At 42.0% G+C, this 24,437-nt stretch overlaps 1 protein-coding gene across 1 annotated transcript in view; it reads left to right on the forward strand.

Moving 5' to 3' along the window:
- Positions 1–24,437, forward strand: part of TBC1D5 (TBC1 domain family member 5) — a 498,482-nt gene that overhangs the window by 356,100 nt on the left and 117,945 nt on the right. Inside the window, exon 15 of the mRNA XM_074371891.1 lies at positions 4,459–4,601. Coding sequence (XP_074227992.1) covers positions 4,459–4,601 — 143 coding nt within the window. The remainder of the gene's footprint in view (positions 1–4,458; positions 4,602–24,437) is intronic.

Raw genomic sequence — 24,437 nt, forward strand, 5'->3', positions numbered from 1 at the left:
AAAAATTAACTGTTAGCTTTGAAGAGTACAAGTGAGCAGAAAGCAAAAGTCAAAATTAATGCCATTGAGCAAAAATCTAACATTGCTCTTTTGTGTTCCGGTATGCGTACCCAGTGCTGTCATTTCATGATCACGGGTTACTTAAGATTCCCTGATAATGTTTGTTAAGTTAGATTGAATATACCCTTTCTATTTCACTTGTTCTTCTAAAGTGGCTATGCCTGTATCTCAGAAGAAAAAGGAAATGAATTTCTAGTATATTAACACACTTTGTGCATGTCTAACCCACTACAGCCTTGTTGGATTAAGGCTGTGTTTGTTTAAGCCTCAGTCCAACTGATCGTTTTCATAAACTGATCGGTAAAAAATAGATTTCTCTTGGTGTTTCCATGGGTCATTCACCAAGCAATAACACCATCAGAAGTTACTGATCCTCGGGGGATAAGCAGCTTAATTATACAGAAATTTAAAACAGGGAATACTCGTTTAAGTACAAACATAGAGACTGTCCTGTCTTTGAGTGGTTTATTATTAAATTTAATACTTCAGATGGCCCTTTTGGTTTGTGTAGATTTTAATAACTAAGTAGGTCCGGTAAAATATGAATTATTGTATTATCACAAGTGATAAAATGTATATGGTTACGAGCATTGCAATCTGTAGGTGTAACGTACATAATTCAAGATTAATAGTATCAGGCAATTAAACTGAAGCTAAAAGAAGGGTTTAATGCTACCCTTAAGTGTAACAAACTCTCGCTAAATATTTTTAACTGCAATAAAAGCATTTTAATTCTAGGAGTGATTTCTTCGTAAGACTTCATTCCTTAGAGTAAGTTTTCCTTTCTGAGAATACAAAAGTATACTGAAATAATTTCTGTTGGTAGCTCATTCCATAAAGAACTGATTTTTTTTTCCTTGACTTTTAAGCTAAGCTCAATGAAGAAAGCTCAAAACAGCACAGGACATTTTATGTGTGGTGAATATGTGTTTGAACTTAATCTAATTGGGATTAAAATGATTAAATTATTGGTAAGGTCATTGTTGGTCCCAAAGCATTCCATTCGTCATAAGGTACTTCTTAAATATTTTGAGAATTTGGCCTTAATTTCCCTGTAATTGTACATAAAATAGAAGAAACTGTATTTTACTTTAATTTAATATTTTTCCATGTACAACTTACTAACAGTCTTAAGTAAAAGAAACCTGCTAGGCATCTAAAAATAAATTTTTTCTTCTGTGGTTCTGGTTTTTTTTTCCCCACCTCCTGAATTATTTTTTTGCTGCCACTAACAAGACCAATGCCTGTATTTCCAATTTAACTACACCTTTGCTTCTCAGTAGCGTGACAGGTGGCTTTACAGTGAGTTTAACAAGACCTTGGTAAACACATAAAGCACTTAGCAAAGTGTACAGAGCTCTTTACAAAGAACCTTCTAGATATCTCTCTCTCTCACACACACACACACACACACATACACAGAATTTGGTCCTTGCCATGGAACAGTTTAGCAGTGTAGTTGGCAAGGTGAAACTTCAGAAATAAAGCAATGTAAAACATTTGTAAAGCAGCACATCGCAGGTTGCACATTAAGTGTAAAAGTACTGGAGACTTGCATCGTGCGCAGCTTTGAAGATGAGCATTACTCCGTGTTGATCCCCAGGTGTCTGCATCCCCGCTCCCCGGCGCCACGGGGCCACTGCTGCACGTGTGTGTGTGTGGGGGGGTCATTTCTGCAGCTATGCCAACACAACCCGAACAGTAGGAAAGTTGCAAGAGAAGGTGTTTGGGCAAGAACTGGGCATTTTGTTATAGAAATAATAAGAATAAAAGTTATTTCTTTTAAAAGGCTACTTAGTTCCTTCTTTTTGCTCTTGTCCTGTCTGTGATGGAACCAAAGCTGTGATTGGCCATAAGAAAATGAGAGGAATTTGAACTTTAGGGGAAAGGGGAAAAGATCTCATTGTATTCTCCTCTGTGGTATGTATTAACCTTCATCAGGTTTTTTGGGGGTGGGGTTTTGTTTATTTCCTATGTGATGTTTATTGTATTATGATAAATGTCACCTTTTTTCAAAAGTCATTTTTATTTCAATAGGAGATACTAGGGAAAACATAGGGAAAAATTTTTCTCTACACATAATAAGACTAAGCAAAAGCAGTATCTTTCAGGAAACAGCAGCAGCAATTGCTAAATGGGCTTATTCAGATAAAGAAAGCATTCAGATAACCTCTGGGAATGAAAGGCACAAATTCAGGGCATGGTATTACAGGTGTGGTGCTTGAACTTTGTACTGGCATCCGAATTTGAACCATGAAGAATCAGTTAAATGTCAGAATTTTCAATTTTGAAAATGCCAAAATTTGCCTATCCATCAAACCAAGATAATTATTCTTTGTTTGTTGACTTAACGTTTTTCAGCTTTATTGAGGTATAGCTGACAAATAACATTTGTAAGCTATTTAACATACGTCATGACGACTTGATGTACATTTGTGCACGTTGTGAAAGGATTCCTACCACCTGTGTGATGAACACGTCCATCACCTCACCTGGTTATTTTTGTGTGTGTGAAATCGAAGTTCTACTCTAAGCAGATTTCAGTTACACAGCGTTACTGACGATGGTCACCATTAGATCCTCATCAGTTTGTTCCATTGATGAATTTTTCTCCTGGTTGTGTCCATCGGATAACTGAATCACCACATTCTAAATGTTTTTGTCACTTAATAACACAAATGTAGTTATCAGTTCCAAGGTCCTTTAGACAAGTGCCCCAGATGGTTTAATCCGGGTGCTTTTTGCTTTGCCCCTTCCCTCTGCCTCCCCTGATGCTTTTTTCAAGACCAGTTACATGTTTGTAATTAAGAAGAGCAACCTGTTTAATTTAGAGATATTTTTGTACTTCTTAAAACAGTACATGTTAGCATTTGTAATTTGAAAGAACTAGAAGTGTTTAGAGAAATAATGTTTTATCCGAAGCCATATAAATATAGTCATATTAGACAAAATATATATGTTTTTTGGTTTTTTTAGTCATAGCTCTTATTAGTAGTGGAGTAAGAATTGAAAAGTAGATAAAAGTCATCAGCAATAAAAATTTATCCTTTTTAAAGAATAAATGTTACTTTGGCATTAAATTTTTCTACTGAAAACCTGAGTAACAGTTTAAATTTTAGTTGAAAATACAATTTAATTATTATTCAGTTGATTCATTTGGTAAGATGAATAAAAGAACTCAAGTACTTGATCATATGGTTCTTAATAAACTGTGATACTTACGTGTGATTATACACTATTTTGTCACAGCTTTTTGATTCCTCCTTAAATGTAATACTCCCTGAAAAAAGTAGTATTTGAATTTTTTTGGCCTCACTTTAACCTCACAGATGGTTATATTTGATTTTGAATTTTGCAAAGAACTAATATCTCTTAACAAATTTTTGAAAAATTTCTTCTATTTCTGTACTATTTGGTAGTACTAGAAATTTGAAATTTTTTATTCTTCACTGTGTGCCAGAATCACATGGAATTCTAGCTAAAGTTCCTAGAGAAGGGCTTATGTAAGAAAATTATAGCCACATGTATAAAATTAGAAGTAAATGAATAAAAAGTATCAAAGTGAATTACTTTAATTTTCTTGTAAGAATTAGACATAAATAGCTTAGTACTTACCTAGAGTCTGAAGTGTTACTATTTATGATATATAATTAAATACAGACCTTGTTTAGTATTCTCATTCTGATGTCTGTTTTGCAGCATAGGTATGCATTTTCCTAGCCATAGAAATGACTATATTGTAAAAAATACCTCTAGAAAGATAACCTTGCTGTTAAGGTATATCTATTCTAAAGTTAAAAATTAAGTATCACTATATGTTTCCTTTGAAATAACTGTCTATGCTTGACAAAAAAAAATATATATATATCTTATGGGAATAGTTTTACGTAAGAGTGAAATGTGAGAGGGCATTTTTCTGTTTGTCTGTAGTAATTTGTCTTATGACCATTTGCAAAGGTCCAATTAACCCGTCCCCCCCCAAAAAAAATCAGTAGTAGTATAGAATTTTGTTTGGAAACAATTTGGAAAATTGTCATTTTTAACTCATAACCTTACATACGCAGTAACAGACTAATATATATTCATTTTCCTCTTTGCCTTTTAGAGATTTTTGATTTCTGTTACATGTGAAAGATTTCTACCCTTTTCAAATATTGTACTTGTGTTTTATACATATAGGAATAAAGTTTAATGATTGTGGCCTAATTATAAAATTACCAAACTCATTTGAAAGCTTAAAACTTGGATTTGACTGTATTATATTTTTGATATATAATATTTGCTCAGTGTGATCATTCAAAAATTATATATTGTTTCACAGTTACGGGAGAAAGTGGTTCCTCTTTATATTACTCTCAGAAGTACTGCTTGCTGAATTTGGGTTTTGTTTCTCCCCAGACGGTGGGTACGGCTGCTGTTTGGACGAGAGTTCCCCCTGCAGGATCTCCTGGTGGTCTGGGACGCCTTGTTTGCAGATGGCCTCAGCCTGGGTTTAGTGGATTATATTTTCATAGCCATGTTACTCTACATCCGAGACGCTCGTAAGTGTCAATGACCTTGCCAACAGTCAAGTAGGTGGTCCTGAATTTTTTAACTGTGTCTTACCTTTTATATTTACTTTATGTTTTATTTCGAATTATCATACCTGCATTTTTATAGTAGGCAATATATCAAAGTTTCAAAGGAACAAACTAAATATAGATTTTGTTAGTTATCCATGTACCTGTTGGGAGATGTGGGTGATTTTATCCTGAGAGAATTGGAATATTCTCCAGAACCATTTTTCTAAACACTTAACTCCTGCTTTAATCTCCTCATTACACACATTTGGGAAACATACATATAAAAAGCCGGTGTCTCGGATATGTTTAGAGCTCCACCTTCTGACAGGTAGGGAGTATTCAAGAATATTTATCAGGAGACTGGAGCTGTTTCTGTAGTATCAGCAACATGCCAATAAGAAATCAGTATTTCATTTAAAGATCTTTTAACTTATTCTCAGCTATATTTTGGCCAAATGTATTTGTCAGTAGAGTGCCAGGTGGTAGGTGGATTCCCGTCTCATCAGACCCACCTTCGGGTGCTTGCCATGGCTGGGAAGTCGGTGCCAGTCCCGTTTGAGAGTCTGATAATCCTCTGCTTGAAGGAAATATCAGAGCATGTTTTAAATTTCAAAATACCTCAAATGGTTTTCCTTCTCTGAAAAATAATCGCAGTCCACAAAACAAGATTTGTAAGCCAAAATAAAATTAGGAAAGATTGCACAAAGTGATGATGAAATAGGAAATAAGAAACTACCATAAGGGTGGGACATTGTCAGAAGCACATAAGCTGCTCGGAGTCGCTCACAGTCCCGGCTGCTCACTTGCTGTGTGGCTCCGTGTTTGTTCGCTGAGTACCAGGCGTGCCAGATGCTCTTGCTGGGCCTCTGGAAACACTAATAATGTTCTTTCAATTCTAGATTATACTTTTTTAATTCCTCCCAAATTACTTGAATGAATAAGTGACAGGAGCACCACATTTTATCCAGAACTTGTGGTTTTTTGTTTGCTTGTTTTTTTTTTTGTTTTGTTTTGTTTTTATTCGTGCCTTGAAGATCAGATGGTTGGGGCTTTGCCACACAAAGTGAAAAGTTCCTTTCTTCTGAGTCAGAGCTAACTGTGTAAGAACATGGAAATTGTAAGAGGAAACATCTGGGAAGAAGAGAAGGATGTTTGAGTAGATTTGATGAACAATAGAGTTTAGGATATTCAAGACTAATCTCTCATTTTAAAGTTGTATGATTTTAATATAGTGTACGTGAAAAACCAAAAGATTGAGAGGCCTCTTTTAGTTAAAAAAAAAAAAAATGCTTTTGGATATTTTCCCAAAGTTTCTGAGTCAGACAGCTTTCGAAATGTATTCTGATTTTCACTGGTGTTAAACAATTATTTACTCCTTTCTTAACTTTGATTCATCAGAACTGTATTTTAATTTAATTACCCTGTTTCCTGTGCTAAGATCTACTTTTAAAAATCAGTTTCATAAAACCCTTGTATGTTTTTCATCCCCGCACTGATGACATTATAAAACACACAGGCACAATGGGAAAATGCGGGGGTAATGAATTTGTTTATTTCAATATTGAGTTTCAAAATTATTTTAAAATTAAGCACATTATTTCAGTTTACTCAGTTAAATCCCTAACAGTGGGTGAGAGTTCCTAAAAATAGGGTGACTATTAAGTATTTAAGGGGCACTACCTCTGTCCTCAAGAAGCTTACCGACTATTAGGAAAGACTGACGTAATTAATTTCAAACTAACATATCTGGTACTGAATAAGGGATCTGCATTCCAGGCAGAAGGAACAGCATGAACAAGGCTAGGAAGTAAGAAACGGCTCAGTGGGGGGTTGTGGATGTGTTTTTATTTCTACAAGCTGTTTGGTATTCTTAGAGTGCAAAGGGAGAGTGACTAACCGGCTGTGAGCCTGAAGACATGAACAGGAATGGGACCACAATGAGAGTCTTAATGCTGTAGGTGATGGGACGCTGTTGAAAGGTTCAGAGCAGGAGAAGTCTGGTCAGTTTTAGATCACTCCGGCAGCACTGTGGAAATGCTAGACTTGAAGGAGACAAGATCAGAGCGAGGAAATCAGATGAAAGGTTATGACCATAGTCCAGGAGGAAAATAATAGATTAAAGAGATCTTCAGAACTGAAGTCCGCATGTCTTAGTGATTAAATCTAATGGGCGAGGGTGAACTGGGGGTCTAACATGATCCCCGGCTTTGTGAGCTGACTGGCTGGGTAATACGTATAACTTGGCAGGAAATAGAAGGACCGGCAGGTTTTAGGAATGGATATGATTGAGTTTGGGCCATGCTGAATCTGAGATGCCTGCAGGAAATCAGTACCTGAAGATGTGGAAAATAAAGCTCCCTGTCAGTATCAAGGCTGCAGGTTTATTTTTGCAAATGGTGAATAGGTATGTGTTAGTTAACACCACAGCAGTGGGTGTGATCTCCTAAGAACAGAGGGACTGCATATCCCAGTTTGTATGGCGAACAGTCTGGGTTTACACCTTCTAGGAAGAGTAGGAATAGTTAACACTGCCCTTTTCCACTCTCAGAGGCATCCCATTAGGATCCTAAGCTTCGATGGTCTGTCTGCGCGAGGTGGTGCTCCCAGCAGGAGAACGTGGGCAGAGCTGAAACTCCATGTCTCTCATTGTCAGTATTTCAGAGGCACCAGAGAAGGAAGAGCTTGTGTTGTGACCTCACAAAATTGTGTTCTCTGAGCTGAGAGAGGTAACATGGTCAGGAGTGCTGAGGTGCAGTAAGGCAAGCCTGGCAAAGCACCCCCAGACTTGGCCCCATGGAGGGACAGGCTTTGGAGACCTTTGTCAGCGTGGACTCAGTGGGCTGGACAGGTGGAGCAGAGGCTGGGTTGGGGGGCTGAAGAATAACTGGACAGCTAAGAATTCTAATAGCCTTTTCTGCTATTTTTGTTGTTGTTTGTATGCATCACATTTTCAACTAAAAGTCAACTAAATAAAGAAGAATGCAGAGATAGCAAGCGCGAGTAATCTTTAAAGAAAGTCACTAGGGAAGGGAAGAGGAAGCTGTAAGGAGGGTCAGCGTGGGGTAGGGAGGGTTGGACGGCCGCCTTGGGGGTGAGACGGGGCGCCGGAGATGGGGTGAGCTGACGGAGATGTGTCCTTCTCAGCCCAGTCTGGGCAGCTCCTCCAGGGGTCAGCACTAGTCTTTTTTCCCCTCCTGTTCCAAGGATGGGATCTATGAAAAGATAAATTATCTTGTTTACTTGATGTTTTTCCTGTTTCTTACTCGTTCTTCACACCCACTCCTCCACCGCAGTGAGGGGATGGATTTTGTCTCAGTTTCCCTCCTGTATCCCAGCATCAGACCAGGCTGGGTACAGAGTAAATATTTTTTGAGTGAAATAGCAGAAGAAACCAGGGCCCCGAGGCAGTGGGGCGAGGTCGTGGGTCCTGTGGAAGACTGGCCGTGGAACAGGCATGAAAGACAGTGCTGGTCTGGGCGGGTTTGGGGAGTAGGCCAGCTCATGGGCGAAGACAGACAAGGAGGTGCTCCATGCCTGATGAAGGACCGAGCGCAGCTGTCTGCAGGGGGCTCGGGGGGCGTCCCTGAGAAGTGTGGAGGGGTGGCTGACTAAGATGAGCTGTTGACCATCCTACAGAGACAGACAACGGGCAGTGGCACCAGACCTCAAGATTCTGTTTTCCCCGCCGTACTTGCCAAGCAAGATTCGAAGAGGGAGATCATGATCCAGGCTTCAAGGTGGCCCACGTCCAAATGAGCCAGGCAGACTGAGGGAGGCGGGAGGGCGGAGGGGCTGAGGACATTTCCTGAGTGGGTGAGGATGTGTTGGGAGGGCAGTGTGGCCAGGAGAAGACCGCTAGGATGTCAGAGTCCAGGGGTTACAGGGAGGGTGTGAAGCTGACAGCATCAGAGGTTGTGGTCAGACGGGGACGTGGAGCAGTTCTGGGTGTGACCTGGACGGTCAAAGTTCATGAAGGGGCGGTAGGTCCCTGGGGCGGTGGAAGGGTTGGCAGGGAGCTGAGCTGTCTGTCTGGTCCTCCATGGGCACCGTCCCGAGAATCATGAAAGGAAAAGATGGAGAAGCAGCACAGTGAGCCCGGCCGTGGAAACATCAAATAAATGCAGAAGAGTGGCCAAGAAAACAGCTGCCATTCAGTCATTCATTCAAGGAGTCAGCCATTCAACCAGCATTTACTGAGTGCCTCCCATTTGCCAGCAACCGTGGTGCCCACATGACAGTAACGAAGGGGCGGGGTGGGAGGAGAGCTGCATGGCGTGAGCTTCAGATGACGAGGGAGTGATAGGGAGCAGTGGTTTGGGGACAGAATCAGGGAGCGAGGCAGCGTCCCCCCACCCCACCTCAGGGCTGGAGGTTGCACGGGCAGCAGTGGTCAGGAGGGCTGGGCTCAAGGGGAAAGGCGTTGTTCCTCAGGGACAAGCACTCGGAGGGAGAAAAGGAGCCGGAAGAAGACACAGAACAGGATCAGGTGGAACGCGTGGAAGGGCAGTGCTAATAAATGCGCTTGCATCTTAGGCCATGGTCAAGAACAGGAGGACAGCCTCAGCATTCCACATGCAACATTGGTGTCACATTTTTATTCCGTCTCTCTGGATTTGAACTCATAATGCCCTGCCTGGGGCACCCAGGGTGATGTCCAGTTACACCCGGTAGTTTTCAAGCTCATTCGCTCAAAAAGTTGCAACTCAACACCGCTGTGCCATGCTCTGGGCACCACATGTGTTCTTTTGGAGCTATAGGTGATGTATTTGTAGCTCAAAGCATGACACACTTGGGGAAACTAACTGAGCCTTCTTTCAATGACAGTAGTCCTCACTTGGGGTCCATGCCTCCCTGGGGTTCAGTGGAGGGCTTCCAAGGGCCTGTCATCATCTTGATGCTGTTCGTTTCCCTGAGTCAAGGGTGTGTATTTTCATCATCTTCTCAAAGGAATATCTAACCCCCCGCCAAAAGAAGAGGTTAAGATTCACTGTATCCAGTTCAAAATCCTGATTTTTATAGGCACAGATAATGAGGACTGTTATGGATTGAACTGCGTCCCCCAAAAAGATACACTGAAGTCCTAACCCCTGGTGCTTCACAGTATGATATGACCTTACTTGGAGACAGGTTGGTGCAGGTGTAATTAGTTAAGATGAGATCGTACTGGAGTAGGGCGGGCCTCTCATGCAGTATGAGTGGTGTCCCTGTAAGAAGCAGAAAATTTGGACACAGACGTGCGCAGAGAAGACAGCGTGAAGACACCAGGGGAGGATGATGCCGTGTGAAGACGGGACAGAGGTTGCGCCCACAAGCCGAGGAGTGGCGAGGGTCCCCAGCCTCACCGGAAGCTGGGAGGACGGCCTAGAACAGGCTCTCCCTCAGAAGGTGCAAACCCTGCCCACGCTGGGAGCTGGAAGAGACCTGGACGGAGTCGTCCCTACAGCTTTGAGAGGGACCGCGGCCCTGCCAAGACTTTGATTTCAGACTTTTCGACTCCAGAACTGTTAGCTGTTGCTTCTCTGTTGTTTCATACCGTCCAGCACTGGTGCTTTGTTACAGCCGCCCTAGCAGACGAGCAGCGCCCCTGGCAGTTGAGTGACTCAGAACAGTCACCTGTGGGGTCAGATCCCAGTGTCCCTCTCGGTTCTCATTCTGCTCTCCTCATATTTAACTTTTAGCAAAAGTAGTCTTACAATTTTCTTCATTCACCTTGAACAAATTTTCATTCTCCTGGGAAGCAATGCAGTCAGACAAGTGTAGTATTTAACCACTTAATACATTTCTTTTTTTTAATTCTTTTTAATTGAAGTATACTTGTTTTACAATGCTGTGTTAGTTTCTGGTGTCCAGCACAGTGATTCAGTTATACATATATATTCCTTTTCATATGCTTTTTCACTATAGGCCATTACAAGGTATTGAATATAGTTCACCATGTTATACAGTAAGATCTTGCTGTTTACCTATTTTATATATAGTAGTTAGTACCTGCAATTCAGGAACTCCTGATTTATCCCTCCACCACCCTCCTTTCCCCTGGTAACAATAAGTTTGTTTTCTATGGCTGTGAGTCTGTCATTTCTTTGAAATGGCACATTCTTTATGAGGCCTCAGAGGTGGAGCCCAACGTCCGTATTTAGAGGTTGGGAAGCCAGCTCTGGACACAAGGCTGGTGACAGACAGATGGTCCTGGCATCACCTCTTCCATCCCTCAAACCGTGCCTCAATTTTATTAAGTAAAAGTAAAATTTCACATTGGGGAAAAAAAAACAGTATGAAAATTATCTGTACAGATTTTAAAAGTTACCTTTGAAATGATTGTCAAGTGGCTGCTCTTCAAACGAGACTTTTGCTTTACCAACAATACATACAGAGCAGGATTAGTATAAATAGAATGATCCCCAAGCAGTGTAATCATACTAGCAACATGTTTACTTTCTTATATGTTCAAAGCAGTCCTTTTTGGATTCTTTGCTGGATTATGTGGGTTAAGACTGTGCAAAAATACTGTATACGATAGCCCAGACACGGAAGCAACTTAAATGTCCATCGACAGATGACTGGATAAAGAAGTAGTGGTGTGTTTACACAATGGAATACTGCTCAGCCATAAAAAAGAATAAAATAATACCGTTTGTGACAACATGGATGGACCTAGAGATGGTCATTCTAAGTAAAGTAAGCCAGAAAGAGAAAGAAAAATACCGTATGATATCACTCACATGTGGAATCTTAAAAAAAAAAAAAAAAAAAGGCACTATGAACTCATCTGCAGAACAGAAACAGACTTGCAGACATGGTAAACAATCATGGTTACCCGGGAAAGGGGGTGGGAAGGGATAAATCTGGGAGTTTGAGATTTACAAATGTTAGCCACAATATATAAGAATAGATTTTAAGAAAAGTTTCTTCTGTAGAGCACAGAGAACTATGTTCAATATCTTGTAATAACTGTTAATGAAAAAGAATATGAAAACTAACATATGTACTTACATGCATGACTGGGACATTGTGCTGTACACTAGAAATTGACACATTGTAATTGTACTTCAATTTAAAAAAATTAAAATGAAATTCGTACGTCATCAAAACAACAACAAGAAAAGACTATGTGCAAAAAATAAAGTTAGGAGATAAGGAATTGACGTCACCAACCATTACTCCTACCACATTGTTTCTACTGACCGACTTCACACTGTATCTCACTCATGTGTTTCCTCCTCCCCCTGGCTCTATGTCCCTAAGTCTCACTCCTGGTTCATGCCTGGGGTAAGGTCGCTTTCCCCCAGCCTCCCCTTATAATTCTTGCCCTCACCAATCGCTCACGTTTACAGTCCTGTAGGGTTTTACTCAGGACCACTCAGGGCAGCGTGTTTAATTAGATGTTGTTCTTCCTGAGCGTGTGAGTCCCATCTCCCCAACCAGACTGCACACTCCTCAGGACTAGGACCACTGCTCCGGGTCTTCCCTGCCCCTCAGAGCATCAGAAGCTTTTCATGTGGTCATTTCGCATCCGGGGTGACCCCGGATGGAAGAGCCCCTGAGACCGGGGGTGGGGGGCATAAATTTGTGTGCCGTCGCTGCTGAGAGGACAGGCGCCCGGAAGCTTTTTTCCACGTGGCTTTTTTAAAGAAAGCTTTGTCTACTTAAATTAAGTACGTAAAGTTTTTACATCCTTTTATTTATTTAAACTTTTGTTTTCCACTAGTATCAAAGAAAAACATTTTCTCTCATTTACCATGTCACATACCTTTTTGTCTTGTAGATTGTATTAATAGCTAAAACATTATAATCATATCCATTTAACAGCAGGTTTTCCTAACCCAAAAGCCTCTCTCAAATGTTTATTGTCTCTTTTAATTTACTTCCTCTCTGAACACTTTGTAAATGGAAAAGTTTCCTTTTGGCATTTCTGCCCGCTTCCTGCCTTGTTTCCCAGCCAGCGTTGGCATGTTACAGCACGTTAATTTTTCCTGGGTTTTCTGTAGGGGTCTCTTTAAGTCATTTCTTGGCCTGGCCTGGTGTGGCTGTTTTCGTTTGTGGTTTAAAACATCGTTCCTTTTTATTTCGTTTTAGATCTCTACTTACTCCTCAGCCACTGTCTCTCTGCCCGTGTTTCCATCTGTCCTGCCGCAGAATTTCTATTTCTTTATTTTCTCGTTAAGAGCATGTTCAACATTATACTGATGTCACAGTACAGTCTATTTCAGCTACAAATTGAATTGATTTCTTTTCTGAAAAAGCTTTACCCAAAGTCAAGCTAGAAACAAACTCTCTCAAATCACATAGCGACATGCCACAGAGTTTTTATCAAAAGCACAAATTGGTGGTCTTATTTTTGAAGGAATGTTTAGCAGTTCCTGACTGCCAACATGCTTCCCTCTCAGACATTAAATAGTGTCAGTCATTTTTGTGACCATCTCAGATGTAGATATAAATGGACCCTTTGGGCTATAAATGTACCATTTGTAATACTTTACATTTTAGTTTTAAAATCTTTTAAAATTTCACTAATGTAGGCTGACACAGACCAGAATAGCATATTGTCTTTTTTTGTTTTTTAATGTTTAGATTTTTTTTTTTTTAAAGCAGACTTTATTTTTTAGGGAATTTGCAGGCTCACTTCCCACATCCCCCCGCCCCCACATCCACATCCACATCCCTCTCCTCACCACAGGCGTCCATCTGTTACAGGGGCTGAACCTGCCCTGGCCCATCGTCATCACCCAGGGTCCGCGGTTGGCTGTACAGTTCGCTTGTGGTGGGACATTCTGTGGGTTTGGACGAATGTATGACACTTATTCACCATTATGGTGTCATACAGAGTGACCCCCCTGCCCTGCAGTCTTCTGTGCTCCACCCATTCATCTTTCCCGCCCTCTAACCCGAGACGACCACTGATGTTTTTATTGTCTCCATGGTTTTACCTTTTCCAGAATGAAGTGTAGTTGAATGATACAGTGTGTAGCCATTTCTGATTAGCTTCTTTCACTTAGTACTGTGGCTCCGAAGTTTGCTTCATGTCTTTCATGGCTTGACAGCTCATTTCTTTTTTAATGCAGAATAATATTCCATGGTCTGGATGTATTACAGTTTATTTATCCACTCACCTAACGAAGGACATCTTGGTTGCCTCTGAGTTTTGGCGACTATTAATAAGACTGCTGTAAGTTTCAGTGTGCAGGGTTTTGTGTGGACGTAAATTTTCATTTCATTTGGACAGAGACCGAGGAGCACAGTTTCTGGATCGTCTGGTAAATGTCAGGGGCTCAGCTGAGCCGGGCAGGAGAGAGCCGAGCTTCCGGGCATCAGAGTAGCCAATTACAGCAGCAAGCCAGAGATGAAAGAGTTAAGGCTTTAGTCGCTTGCTGTGGTGGTGTAAATAAGCAGGAGTCCAAACCTGGAGAAAGCACCGAGTCCCTCTGCTCCCTTTCACCCACGGAGGGGCGCACCGGTCTAGGGTCAGGCGATCAGCACAGGCGTGAGGTCTCCCTGTGGAAGGAGCCCTGAACAGAAAAGGCTGGCAGTTACGTGGACCCGGACGTGGAGGGGTGTCATAGGGCCGGAGAAGAGGTGGAAGGGCCAGGAGTGGAAAAGTACCGGGTAGTAAGTCAGACGGGGAAACGTCTTCAGGTTTCCCTCTCCCGGAGACGCCCCTGCCCAGGGCCTCAGATGGAGAGATCTCGAACGCAGGCTCCAGGGCCAGGAATATAAACACGTGAAAGATCCGGACCGGATAAGCTGGCCTGAGACCTTGACTCAGCTCCTTTCGGAGAGTCCAGTGCACGGGCTGTGCACCCAGCCTGCTGTGGGGAGGGCATTTCTCCCTGTGAGGCCTGTCAGGGCAAGACTTTGTATTGGGGTTCTCCAGAGAAAAAGAACCAGCAGGATGGAGGGGGCATATAAGAGATTTCCTATAGGAATTGGCTCGCACAGTCATGGGGGCACGGAAGTCCCATGGCTGGCTGTCTGCATGGTGGGACTCAGGAGAGTCACTGGCATAACTCAGTCCACGACTGAGGGCCTGGGACCCAGGGTGCTGGTGGGGTAAGTCCCAGAACCCCAAGACCTGAGAACCAGGAACTCCAGTATCCCAGAGCAGAGGAAAATGGACATCCGAGCTCAAGGAGGGGAGAATTCAGCCTTCCTCTGCCTTTTTGTTCCACGTGGGCCCCCAGCAGGTTGGATGATGCCCCCTCACATTGGCAAGGGTGGGTCTCTTCATTTATCTCCTGAATCCAGGGCTCACCTCTCCCAGGCACACACTCACAGTCGCGCCTGGAAGTAATGTGTCAGGCCCATCAGGTTGAAAATACAAAATGAGCTGTCATACCTTTCTAATTGCCTATGGTCAGGCCTGAAGAATCATGCACCACCTTCCAAAATGGCTGGACCACCAGCGACGAATGAAAATTCCCATGGCTCCACATTGTCACCACCAACACTTGGTGGTGTCCGTGTTTTGGATTTGGGCCATTCTAATGTGTCACATTGTCTTTTTAATGTCTATTTTGTGCCTCAAAATAGTTTTAATTTAATGCTTTTAATTATTTTCCTACTGAAATTCTATGTCATGTTCAAAACAGTTGATGCCCCATTCTGGCCGTCTATAAAGGGAAGAAGCGGTCTTACCTCCTGGGTCCATAGTCTTCCCCTTCCACGTGCTAACTCCCCACTCCTCATTTTCCTGTTGCCCTAGAAAGCAGTATGACAGATGGATTCAGGAACTGTAGGACACCTTTTATGGGCAAAAGCCAACAAAATTACATGCATGATTGGAATCTTCCCCAGGAATATTCAAGATTCCATGTCCATCTGTTGCTGCCAACGAGAATGTGAGTGGTCCTGCAAGGTGACTGGGGCCATCCTCTCTGATGATCAGAGCAAGGAAGACGGTGACCTTTGTTTTCCTGACTCCTTATGTCCCCAGGTTTCTCCACCCAGTTGCCTCCCCACCTAGATTCTTCTTCCCCTTCAATTCACCTTCCCTGGTGCCAAGTAGAAATGTCATTCAAGTGATTAAGGATATTAGGTATGATATTTTTAAATTCCTGCATTTACCTCCATTGTTCCTGAAACCCCAGTGAAATAGCATGAACCTATAGGATACATAGAATTGGGAAGGAGATTACAGCAGTTCTGGAAGCAGGAAAACAGATGGATGAGTGAGAACTGACTTAGCAGATCTAGGAAAGCTACATGCAAACTTGATAATGGAGGAAGCCGAGGAATAACCCGTACCCCTACGAGTGTGGGAACTGGCAGTGCTGGTACTTCCGGAAGCTGGTAGGGGGAAGGAAGGAGTTAAGACTGAAAAATGAGAACTGGTTGAAAGTCTGTTTAAGAAGCAGTCATGCTCAGATCTCCAACCTTTACGTTCAGGGTTTGTCCCTGGAGACGGTAAAGTGGAGGGTCTCTGAACCAGGACTCAGGGAATTTCAGTGACTGATGAGCCACTGGGGTCTTCCTCCTCAGGACTCTGGAGCCATATTGTCCCCCTCCAGGAAGAAGCGTGGGAGAATCTTCTCTGGGGGAATCTAATCAGCCCAAGAGAAAAGGCCTAACAGTCCAGGCTCAGGGGATGCCCGAGAACGCACTGTGTCAGCCCCAGCGTCCACAGACACACCCGTCCATGTGCACACAGCTTCCCTTTGTCCTGCCCGACTCTCACACGTGCTAGTCTGAAATAGTAGATAGTCTGAAATCACCAGACACTTGAGAAGAGCATCACAACAAAAGCAGAGATCTAGACAGGCAACCAGGAAAAATCCACTTGGAGGACACAGAGACTGCTCAGGGAGGAGAAGCCTTCTCAGAGAGCTGAGAAATATGTAATTCAGAGGAAGCAGTGTGATTGAAAATTAAACTATCATGAAAATACATGGTTAGAATATAAAATAGAGAAAATGTCCCAGAGAGAAGCACTTGAAACAGGAAGAAAAGAAAGAAAATCAGGCCAGGAGACCCATCATCTAGCTAATGCAATTTCTTTAAAAAAAAAAATTTAAAAAGTAAGGGAGGAAGTAGGGAAAGAAGTAAAAGAAAGAAATAACAAACACAAAATCAACAAAAAGCAGAAGGGAGAAAATTATCAAAGAAACAAAGAGAAATTTCTAGTTCAACATAAGAACATGAGTTTCTCAATTGAAAGGGCCCATTATATGTGAAAACAGATGCAAACCAAGGTGTTTATTCATAGTCAGTTTACAGACCAGTGGGGGAAAGAGAAGAGAAAGCAGGTCACGTAAAGGATTAGGACTAAGAAAGGTTTGAGACTTTTCAGCTGAAAGCCAGAAAACTCTGGAAGAGTGCCCCCAACATTCTGAGGGAAAAGTATTTCCAACCTGGAGTTCTGTACCTAACCAGACTGTTAATTAATGTCAAAATAAAATCTTTCAAGCAGAGAGGGTTTCAAAAAATTCCTGTCCTGTGCATAAAGCTTTTGGAGGCATGTGCTCCACAAAAATGAGGGAATAAAGCAAGAAAGAAGCAGCTCGTTCTTCCAGGAAATGAGGATGCAGCACTTGCAAGAGGTGAGGGACACCCCCAAGGCCAGAGGCCTCGTGAACGGTTTCAAAGGAAGGAAGGAAGGAAATTGACAAAATACCTAAATTTTTTTAAAGTATTAAGAGGAGATGTATATGACTAAGAAAGCATTAAGATTAAATTAATGTTAAATATATACACAGCAAAGCAAATGAAAAAGTAGGCACTTATAAACTCCAGGAAAAAGAAGAGGCTTTACAAGAAAGGAAGGGTAGTCATGATGCAGGGAATTGTTCAGCTGTGATATCACTTCCTGGTTATAGGAATGAAAACTGTAAAAATTGTTCTAACCAAAATTTTGATATAACTTCATGGGGGAGAGAGGAAGGTGCTGTGGAGGTTGGTGGAGGGTTGAGGTTCAGTGCTGAGGATGAGTTAAAGCTTCTTGAATGGGCCGTCAGCAGACACATTTCAAATAAGAATTAGTAACATCATCATGTTCTTTTCACAATATGGAAGGTAATTTTTTTTAATCAGCTAAAAGAAAGCAAGTGCCTCTGGGGAGTAGGAAATAGGGGACGGGAGACAGCATGTACTTTTTTCATAACCAGACTTATGGAATAATTTGCCTCTTTAAACCATGCACATAAAATAAAACCTGTGTTTAAAACTTGCACAAAGAAATAATTAAAAGTGGCTGTATTCTTTAAGTAGCCTTATATAAATTTGTTAATATTTTTATTGATAATTTCTTATTGTCTGATTTGCCTTTTCCATCTCTCATCAGCACACACTCCCCAGGTTGAATCACATACAAAGACCTATCCATTTTTCCAGCCATGTCTGTCCACTGTCCGCTCTGCCCCTTCCTTACTTCAGGTGTGCAGCTTCTCTGCCAGGTAGCATCACTGGACACTTGACCAGCCCCTCGCCTCTGGTCCCTCGTCCCCTCCCTCCCACTGTCACCTTACTCCAGCATCGGCCGTTCTGAAACACAGATCTGACCACATTACTTACATTCCCCCAGCGAATGCTCACAAATGCAGAGAAAAATCTAAACTCTGCACCCTGTGTATCAGCACGGCCTGCTTTCCCCCTGCATTCTCTGCTCTCCCCAGCACCCCGGCGTCCTGCCTCCCTTCGCTGGCACACGCTGTGGGCCGGCACCCTGACCGCCCTGCCGGCTTCCCCTGCTCCAGGAGCTGTCACAGCTCTTAGCTGTGCCATGGCCATCAGCCCTGTCCTGCTGCAGTTAGTGTCATGTTCCTCTTCCACTGGAATACGAAGAGAAAGTTGGAATTGTGCCTTATTTCTTGTCGTGTCCTTGGGACCCAACTCAGTATATGGGATAAAATAGGTTTTTAATAAATGTTTGTTAAATGAGTGAATATACAAAGTCTGACAAAGAGAAAGGGGTGTTGTCAAGACTTCTTAAATATCTTCTGTACTTCAGCCATTTCTACTGACAGATCTTATTTCTGAGTAGGGCATTAAGAAGCACTAAGCTTAATGAAGTAAAAAAAAATTTTTATATATATATAATATATATATATATATATTATATATATATATAAAAATATATATATATATATATATTCAGATTAACGAACAAATAAAAAACCTGAGCTATAGTTTCCCTTCATTTGGATTAAAAATTGAGACACAAAAACTATAAATTAGGCTTACTGTTTTCTTTCCCAAATCTTAATACACACTAAATTCTTTCAGACTTTATTTCCATGACATTTTATGAATATGGAAACAGAACTCGGGCCCTGATTCCAAGTGCATCACTGCAATGATTACATTAATGGCAGGAACTCACACTAAAAGACTCAAAGATTTCTTCACTGTATCCTCTCACTCATTCCCTCAGTGGGTAGTGAGAGAGAGACAGTGGGGACAACTTGAGCCTATACAGTTAACTGATTTACTGAAAGTTTCACCGCCAGTCCCAGTGCCACTGTGGAGCTGGTATGCTGTCATTCTGACTGTCTAGTACAGTGTTCTTTCTCCTGTGATTGGATCCAGCCCACTAGCAGTTCTGCACTAGGATGGTTATATACTTACTGCCTTTTAACTGGCAACACTGTATGTTTAAAGGTATAAATTCCTGAGCACAGATCTCTTATGCTGTTTGATCTATGATTAAAATAAATTGTTTAAAGTGTATTAAGCTTGAAAAGCAGTAAGAAGAACAGTTTTTAAAGTCTTTTTCTAGACAAAAGAGTAGGCTGTTCTAAATTTGAGATTGTCCTCTCTACAGATATCTAATTTAAAAACACCATGTTACGCAGCACAAAATCTACTAGAGAAATAAGGATCATCCACTGTTCACTGAAGAGCATGTGCCGTCTTTGGTTTTGAGGGTTATTGCGCTGACAAATGGTGCTAAGAGACGGCATTGTCACAGTGGCAACCAGGGAGGAAAACCCAGAAGGACAGAATCTTAGGAGGGTGTTCAAAACTAGACGGAATCCCTTTGTATGGAGAAGGATGTGGTGCTGTTTTATACTTGGCTTTCTCCAGGGCGACAGAGAACAAAACTGTTGTTGTTATCATTTATGATTTACTCACAGCCCCTACCTGGTTTTCTGGTCCATTTGAAATCCCATTTTGTAAGTAGCCATTTTATAACTGGGAAAGTTAAGATGGTAAGGGTTTTCAAATAGTTGAAGATGCTGCGTGTGGTAATTATGCATATTTTCCTGCATGGAGCCCTAATACTTTTCCAGAGTATATGGCATTTGTTGAATGTCTTCTGCATGCCAGGTTTTTTGCAAGACACTTCTGTACACGTTGCCTTTGTTTTCAGTGGAGAGGTACAACGTTGTGTTAAAGCCTTAAGGTTTTCTTTTTGTTGTTAGCTCATTATTTTTGTTTTATATTTAATCCATGATAATTTATTTTATATGCTGTTTTATAGCTAAATACAAGAAGATGTGCCTAAATTTATGTCTGAATATTTACTACACCTGGCCTTCTACCCTGAGGGCTCTTTTCATTGTGTCTGGGAGGCTTCTCTGTGGCTCACAACAGAGTTGGAGTTCAGAGGCCATCTGCTAGACCATGTACTCAAATGCAAAACAAGCCTCAACAAATTTAAGAGGAGAGAAATTATTTCAAGCATCTTTTTTTGACTACCATGGCATGAAACTAGAAATCAACCACAGAAAGAAAAATGAGAAAAAAATGACTGCATGGAGATTAAGCAACATGCTACTAGAAAACCAATGGATCAACAACGAAATCAAAGAGGAAAATAAAAAACACCTTGAGAAAAATGACAATAAAAATACAGCCACACAGAATGTATGGGATGCAGCAAAAGCAGTCCTCGGAGGGAAATTCATAGCAATACAGGCCTGACTAGAAACACAGGAACAATCTCAAATAAACAGCTTAACCTACCCCCTAAAAGAATTAGGTAAAAGGAAACAAACAAAGCCTAAAGTCGGCAGAAGAAAAGAAATAATCAATATCTGGGATGAAATAAATAAAACAGAAATTTAAAAATAGAAAATCAATCAAACCAGGAGCCGATTTTTTGAAAGAGTAAACAAAATTCACAAACCTCTGCCAGGCTCACCAAGAAGAAAAGAAAGAGGACACAAATGAACAAAATAAGAAACAGAGGCCATGCGTGTTGTCAGAACTTGACTTCTATACTCAGATGCCCCTGTTGTGACCATCTCTGCCAGGGACACGGGGAAGTCTAGAGGTGTTTATCCACCTGCACTTCCTCATCCATCACGCGGGGGTGATGGTAGCACTTCCCTTCGGGGCGTTAGCAGGATGTGTGGGGTGTTGTCGGTATTATACATGGCAAGCTGCCAGGCACATTATATGTGCTTAATTTTTTTTTGAATTTCAGTTGTTCTTAGTCTATTTTTTTTACCTTGAGAAGTACTTAAATATGAAGTTAAACAATTTGAAGAGTGTTTCACTTAGAAATGTTACAGTTGCGGGTGTAGTTAACGTTGACTTACTCGTAAGTTAATGACGTGCATTGCTTTAAACTTTCTCAAACAATCACGCCTCTGATTATCTTTACTGATTTCATTATTTTGTTGGTTTGTTGCCGCTGAAGAAACTGTTTAAACCAACTCCCTTAGACCACTGCAGACCAGTGCGGGCCATCTAAAGGCAGAGACACGGGGGTCAGCTCTGCTTCACGTGGAGAGAGTGTTGTTCAGCCAGAGTTGAGGCGAGCGGGGAAACACACGACCATGTATGTGGGCCATTCCTACAGAGCCCCTGCCAGAACAGTCAGCTCCATTTATAAATGAGAGAAATAAAGATTTCATGAAGCAGCTTGCCTGAATTCACACACGTAACAAATGACTAGCCAGCATCTGATGTAGGTCTAATCTAGATTCTAGTCTAGATTGTCTGATTTCAGATTCAGTAGGTTTTTCCGGACACCACTCATCTTTGTCTCAACCTTCCCGAATAAGCTCTTCCGAGCGTGGCTTCAGTCCTTTGTTTTTAAAGCCTGTACAAACCCAGTTTCAATGTAGGCAAATGGCAAAACACAGTCTTTTTTCAGTCCTTCACTTTTTCCCTTGTGTCACTGCCCTGCTCTGATAAAATAAATCCTGGAGAAGGAACAGTATTGTGGATGAGTTTTTCAAATTCAACAAAAATTTACTGTAAAGTTTAAAACGAAATTCCTATTCTATCAGACTCCAACTGCGTTGTTTTTAAAATAGCTTGTATTACTCTCTTTTGGTTCACTCAGTTGGACGCAGTTGTTTAAAAGGGACTTCATACTTGGCATATGTGATTGCAAACTACAACAGCTCTGGAAGGACAAGTACAGAGGCTCACTACTAAGTTAGAGACGGCGTTATCTGAAGGCAGGTGCAACGTGCGAGGAGAACTTGACCTCCCCCAGCTAGGTTTTCAGCTGGGATTCTTTAACAAAAAGATTAGCAAGAGGTAAACAGGCAAGTTTACTAACACGCATACCTCATGTACACGTGGAGATACCCAGGGGAAATGAGCAGCCCTCGAAGAGATAAGTGGGGATTTCAGGGAGGGGGTGCAGGCCTCTGAGAGAAGAGTCAGTGATTCTCAGGAAAGACAAATGGGCCCTGAGAAGAAGAGGTGTGATAGTTTGTGCCAGAGTTTGTCTGGAGGGACTTAGGACAGTTGAGTTCCTTCTGCAGCATTTATCTTTAGGGGAGGCAAAGAGAAGGGGAGTTCAGAGAAAGCCTCTCCCTGCGTTTGCTGATTTCAGGTGCCCACAGCTCCCAGTCATCACTGTACCAAAGTGGCACATCTGGGGTTGGCGCGACCCAAACTCCTACAGCCACATATCAGGGCGCCCTGCTCCACTTCCCTTTGGAGCTCAGGCTTGCGCGCCACGATAGCCCTAGGGCTGCTGCCCAGCACAGGATCTCGCAGATGCTCAGGAAACAGTCATTACATTCAGTGACTGGACGGATGGATGGACGGACGGACAGATGGGAGAAATGAGAGGAAGAATGTTAGCTCCTTCATTTGTTGTACAAGTAGAATATGAATCTGTGATTTAGCTTCTCTTATTTTGTAAACTGCATATTATTTGTATTTGTAAGTGTACTTTACAGCTTCCCGTGGGTTCAAATGTGTCGTCGAGCTGTAATAACATAGGATTGTTGCTCTGGTCCCTCCAAGTAAATACCTTCCACATCAGGCTGTTTTGCAAACTGGGCTGTGCTGATCTTCCTAGCTACTCACAGCTGCTACACAGGAATATAAAGATTAACTGACTTTGCTGTTTGCAGGGATTATCTGCACCCATTACGTCCTCTGGTTTTCAAAACAATGGCCTTTTAAAACAAAACCATGTGTTAGAGCCCTGCCGCTGCTGCCTGACTCACACACTTCAAAGCTTGGTCCACCCCCCAGTCACCGTGTGCTCTGGGCAAGTGTCGTAACCTTGCCAACGATCAGTTTTCTCATCTGTGAAGCAGGGATGATAACTGTACCCTTATAAAAGGACGATCATAGAAATTAAATGAGGTAATGCAGGTGGAGGTCTTGGTACAGGGCCTGGTCCCAGAAAGCCTTCCACCGTGCACTGTCCTCTTAGAGAGAACGATGGTAACACCTGCTTGTCATTACACACCCACCCTTCTGTACTTTAATTTCCTGCAGGGTAAGGACCGTGTTCTCCCCTCCTAACACAGGGCCTGTCGTGGGTTAGGTACTCAACAAATATTGGCATGAGTGATGTAGGCAGATAATTTATTTTTTAATCAGAAAGTTCTTTTCCAAATGACTACACTTAAGCTCAGAGAGGTTACCCCCAACTGGTTTTGAATAGCTGTTCTAAATCAGTCACTTAGATTATATCATTTAGTCTACAGGCCACTTTATGAAAGGCTTCCAGGGGTGTCCCAGGATCAGAGTCCGCACCTTTGAGTCTCGAACCTGGAACCGTTGCCAGACCGCTGTCCTGTCTCTCTTACAAAATAGACAAGAATTCTTCCTGGGTCAGTTGCAAATGTATAATCATTATCATGGGATAATCAGTTTATGAGTTAGAAAAGGAATTGATTATCTAAGTTTTATTAACTTGTTAGATTGCAAAGAAAACTGTACATGAAATGTTACACTCTTTGCAGTAGCCTAGGTGTTTGAGTTCTAGAGAGAAAAAGGCAACAGGTAACTGAATGTGAATATGATAAAATGAACAAATATGAAAAGAAGAGTGTGAACAGATAAAAAAGGGTAGGGTAAGTGAGTACTTTACAAGTGAAAGCAGATGTATGAAATTACAAGCTGTCAGATCAGCGACGGAAATGAAGATGATAAAGTGTTTCCTCACATAGATTATAATTATTCATTTTGCCCGGTCCTGTCTCCTTCTCCGTAATGTACAGGGGAGGGGCGGGCGGGCGGGGAAGCTGCAGCAAGAGTGATGTTTCCAGCAGCAGCAGAAGAAAAGTCGAAGAACAGGGTATTTTTTGATAACAGACAGTTGTTTATTTTATGATTTGTGTTGTTTCTGGTGGACCCCACTTGTTTTCCTGTGGAACATCTTTCAACTAACTGTGGGAATTAATGAAAAGGATTCAGTCGCAACAGCAGGAAGTTGTAACTGTAAAGTTTCTTCCCAGTTGTGCCACCGCCCAGGCAGTCAGCCTGGCTTACAAACCGGCGACGCTGATGGGCGGGACTGTGACAGCAGTGGCAGACGGATTGCCAAGAAATGAAGTAGTTCACACAGCCCTGCCTGGAAAGATGTGTTTAATAATTGCAGCCATAATTAGGTTGATTTGGGGGGGAAAATTAAGTGGCAGTCTAAGGAACACAGTTCGGCTCATCTATGAAGAGGTT

This window comes from Camelus bactrianus, chromosome 1 (genome assembly GCF_048773025.1).
Source record: "Camelus bactrianus isolate YW-2024 breed Bactrian camel chromosome 1, ASM4877302v1, whole genome shotgun sequence".
Taxonomy (NCBI): Eukaryota; Metazoa; Chordata; class Mammalia; order Artiodactyla; family Camelidae; genus Camelus; species Camelus bactrianus.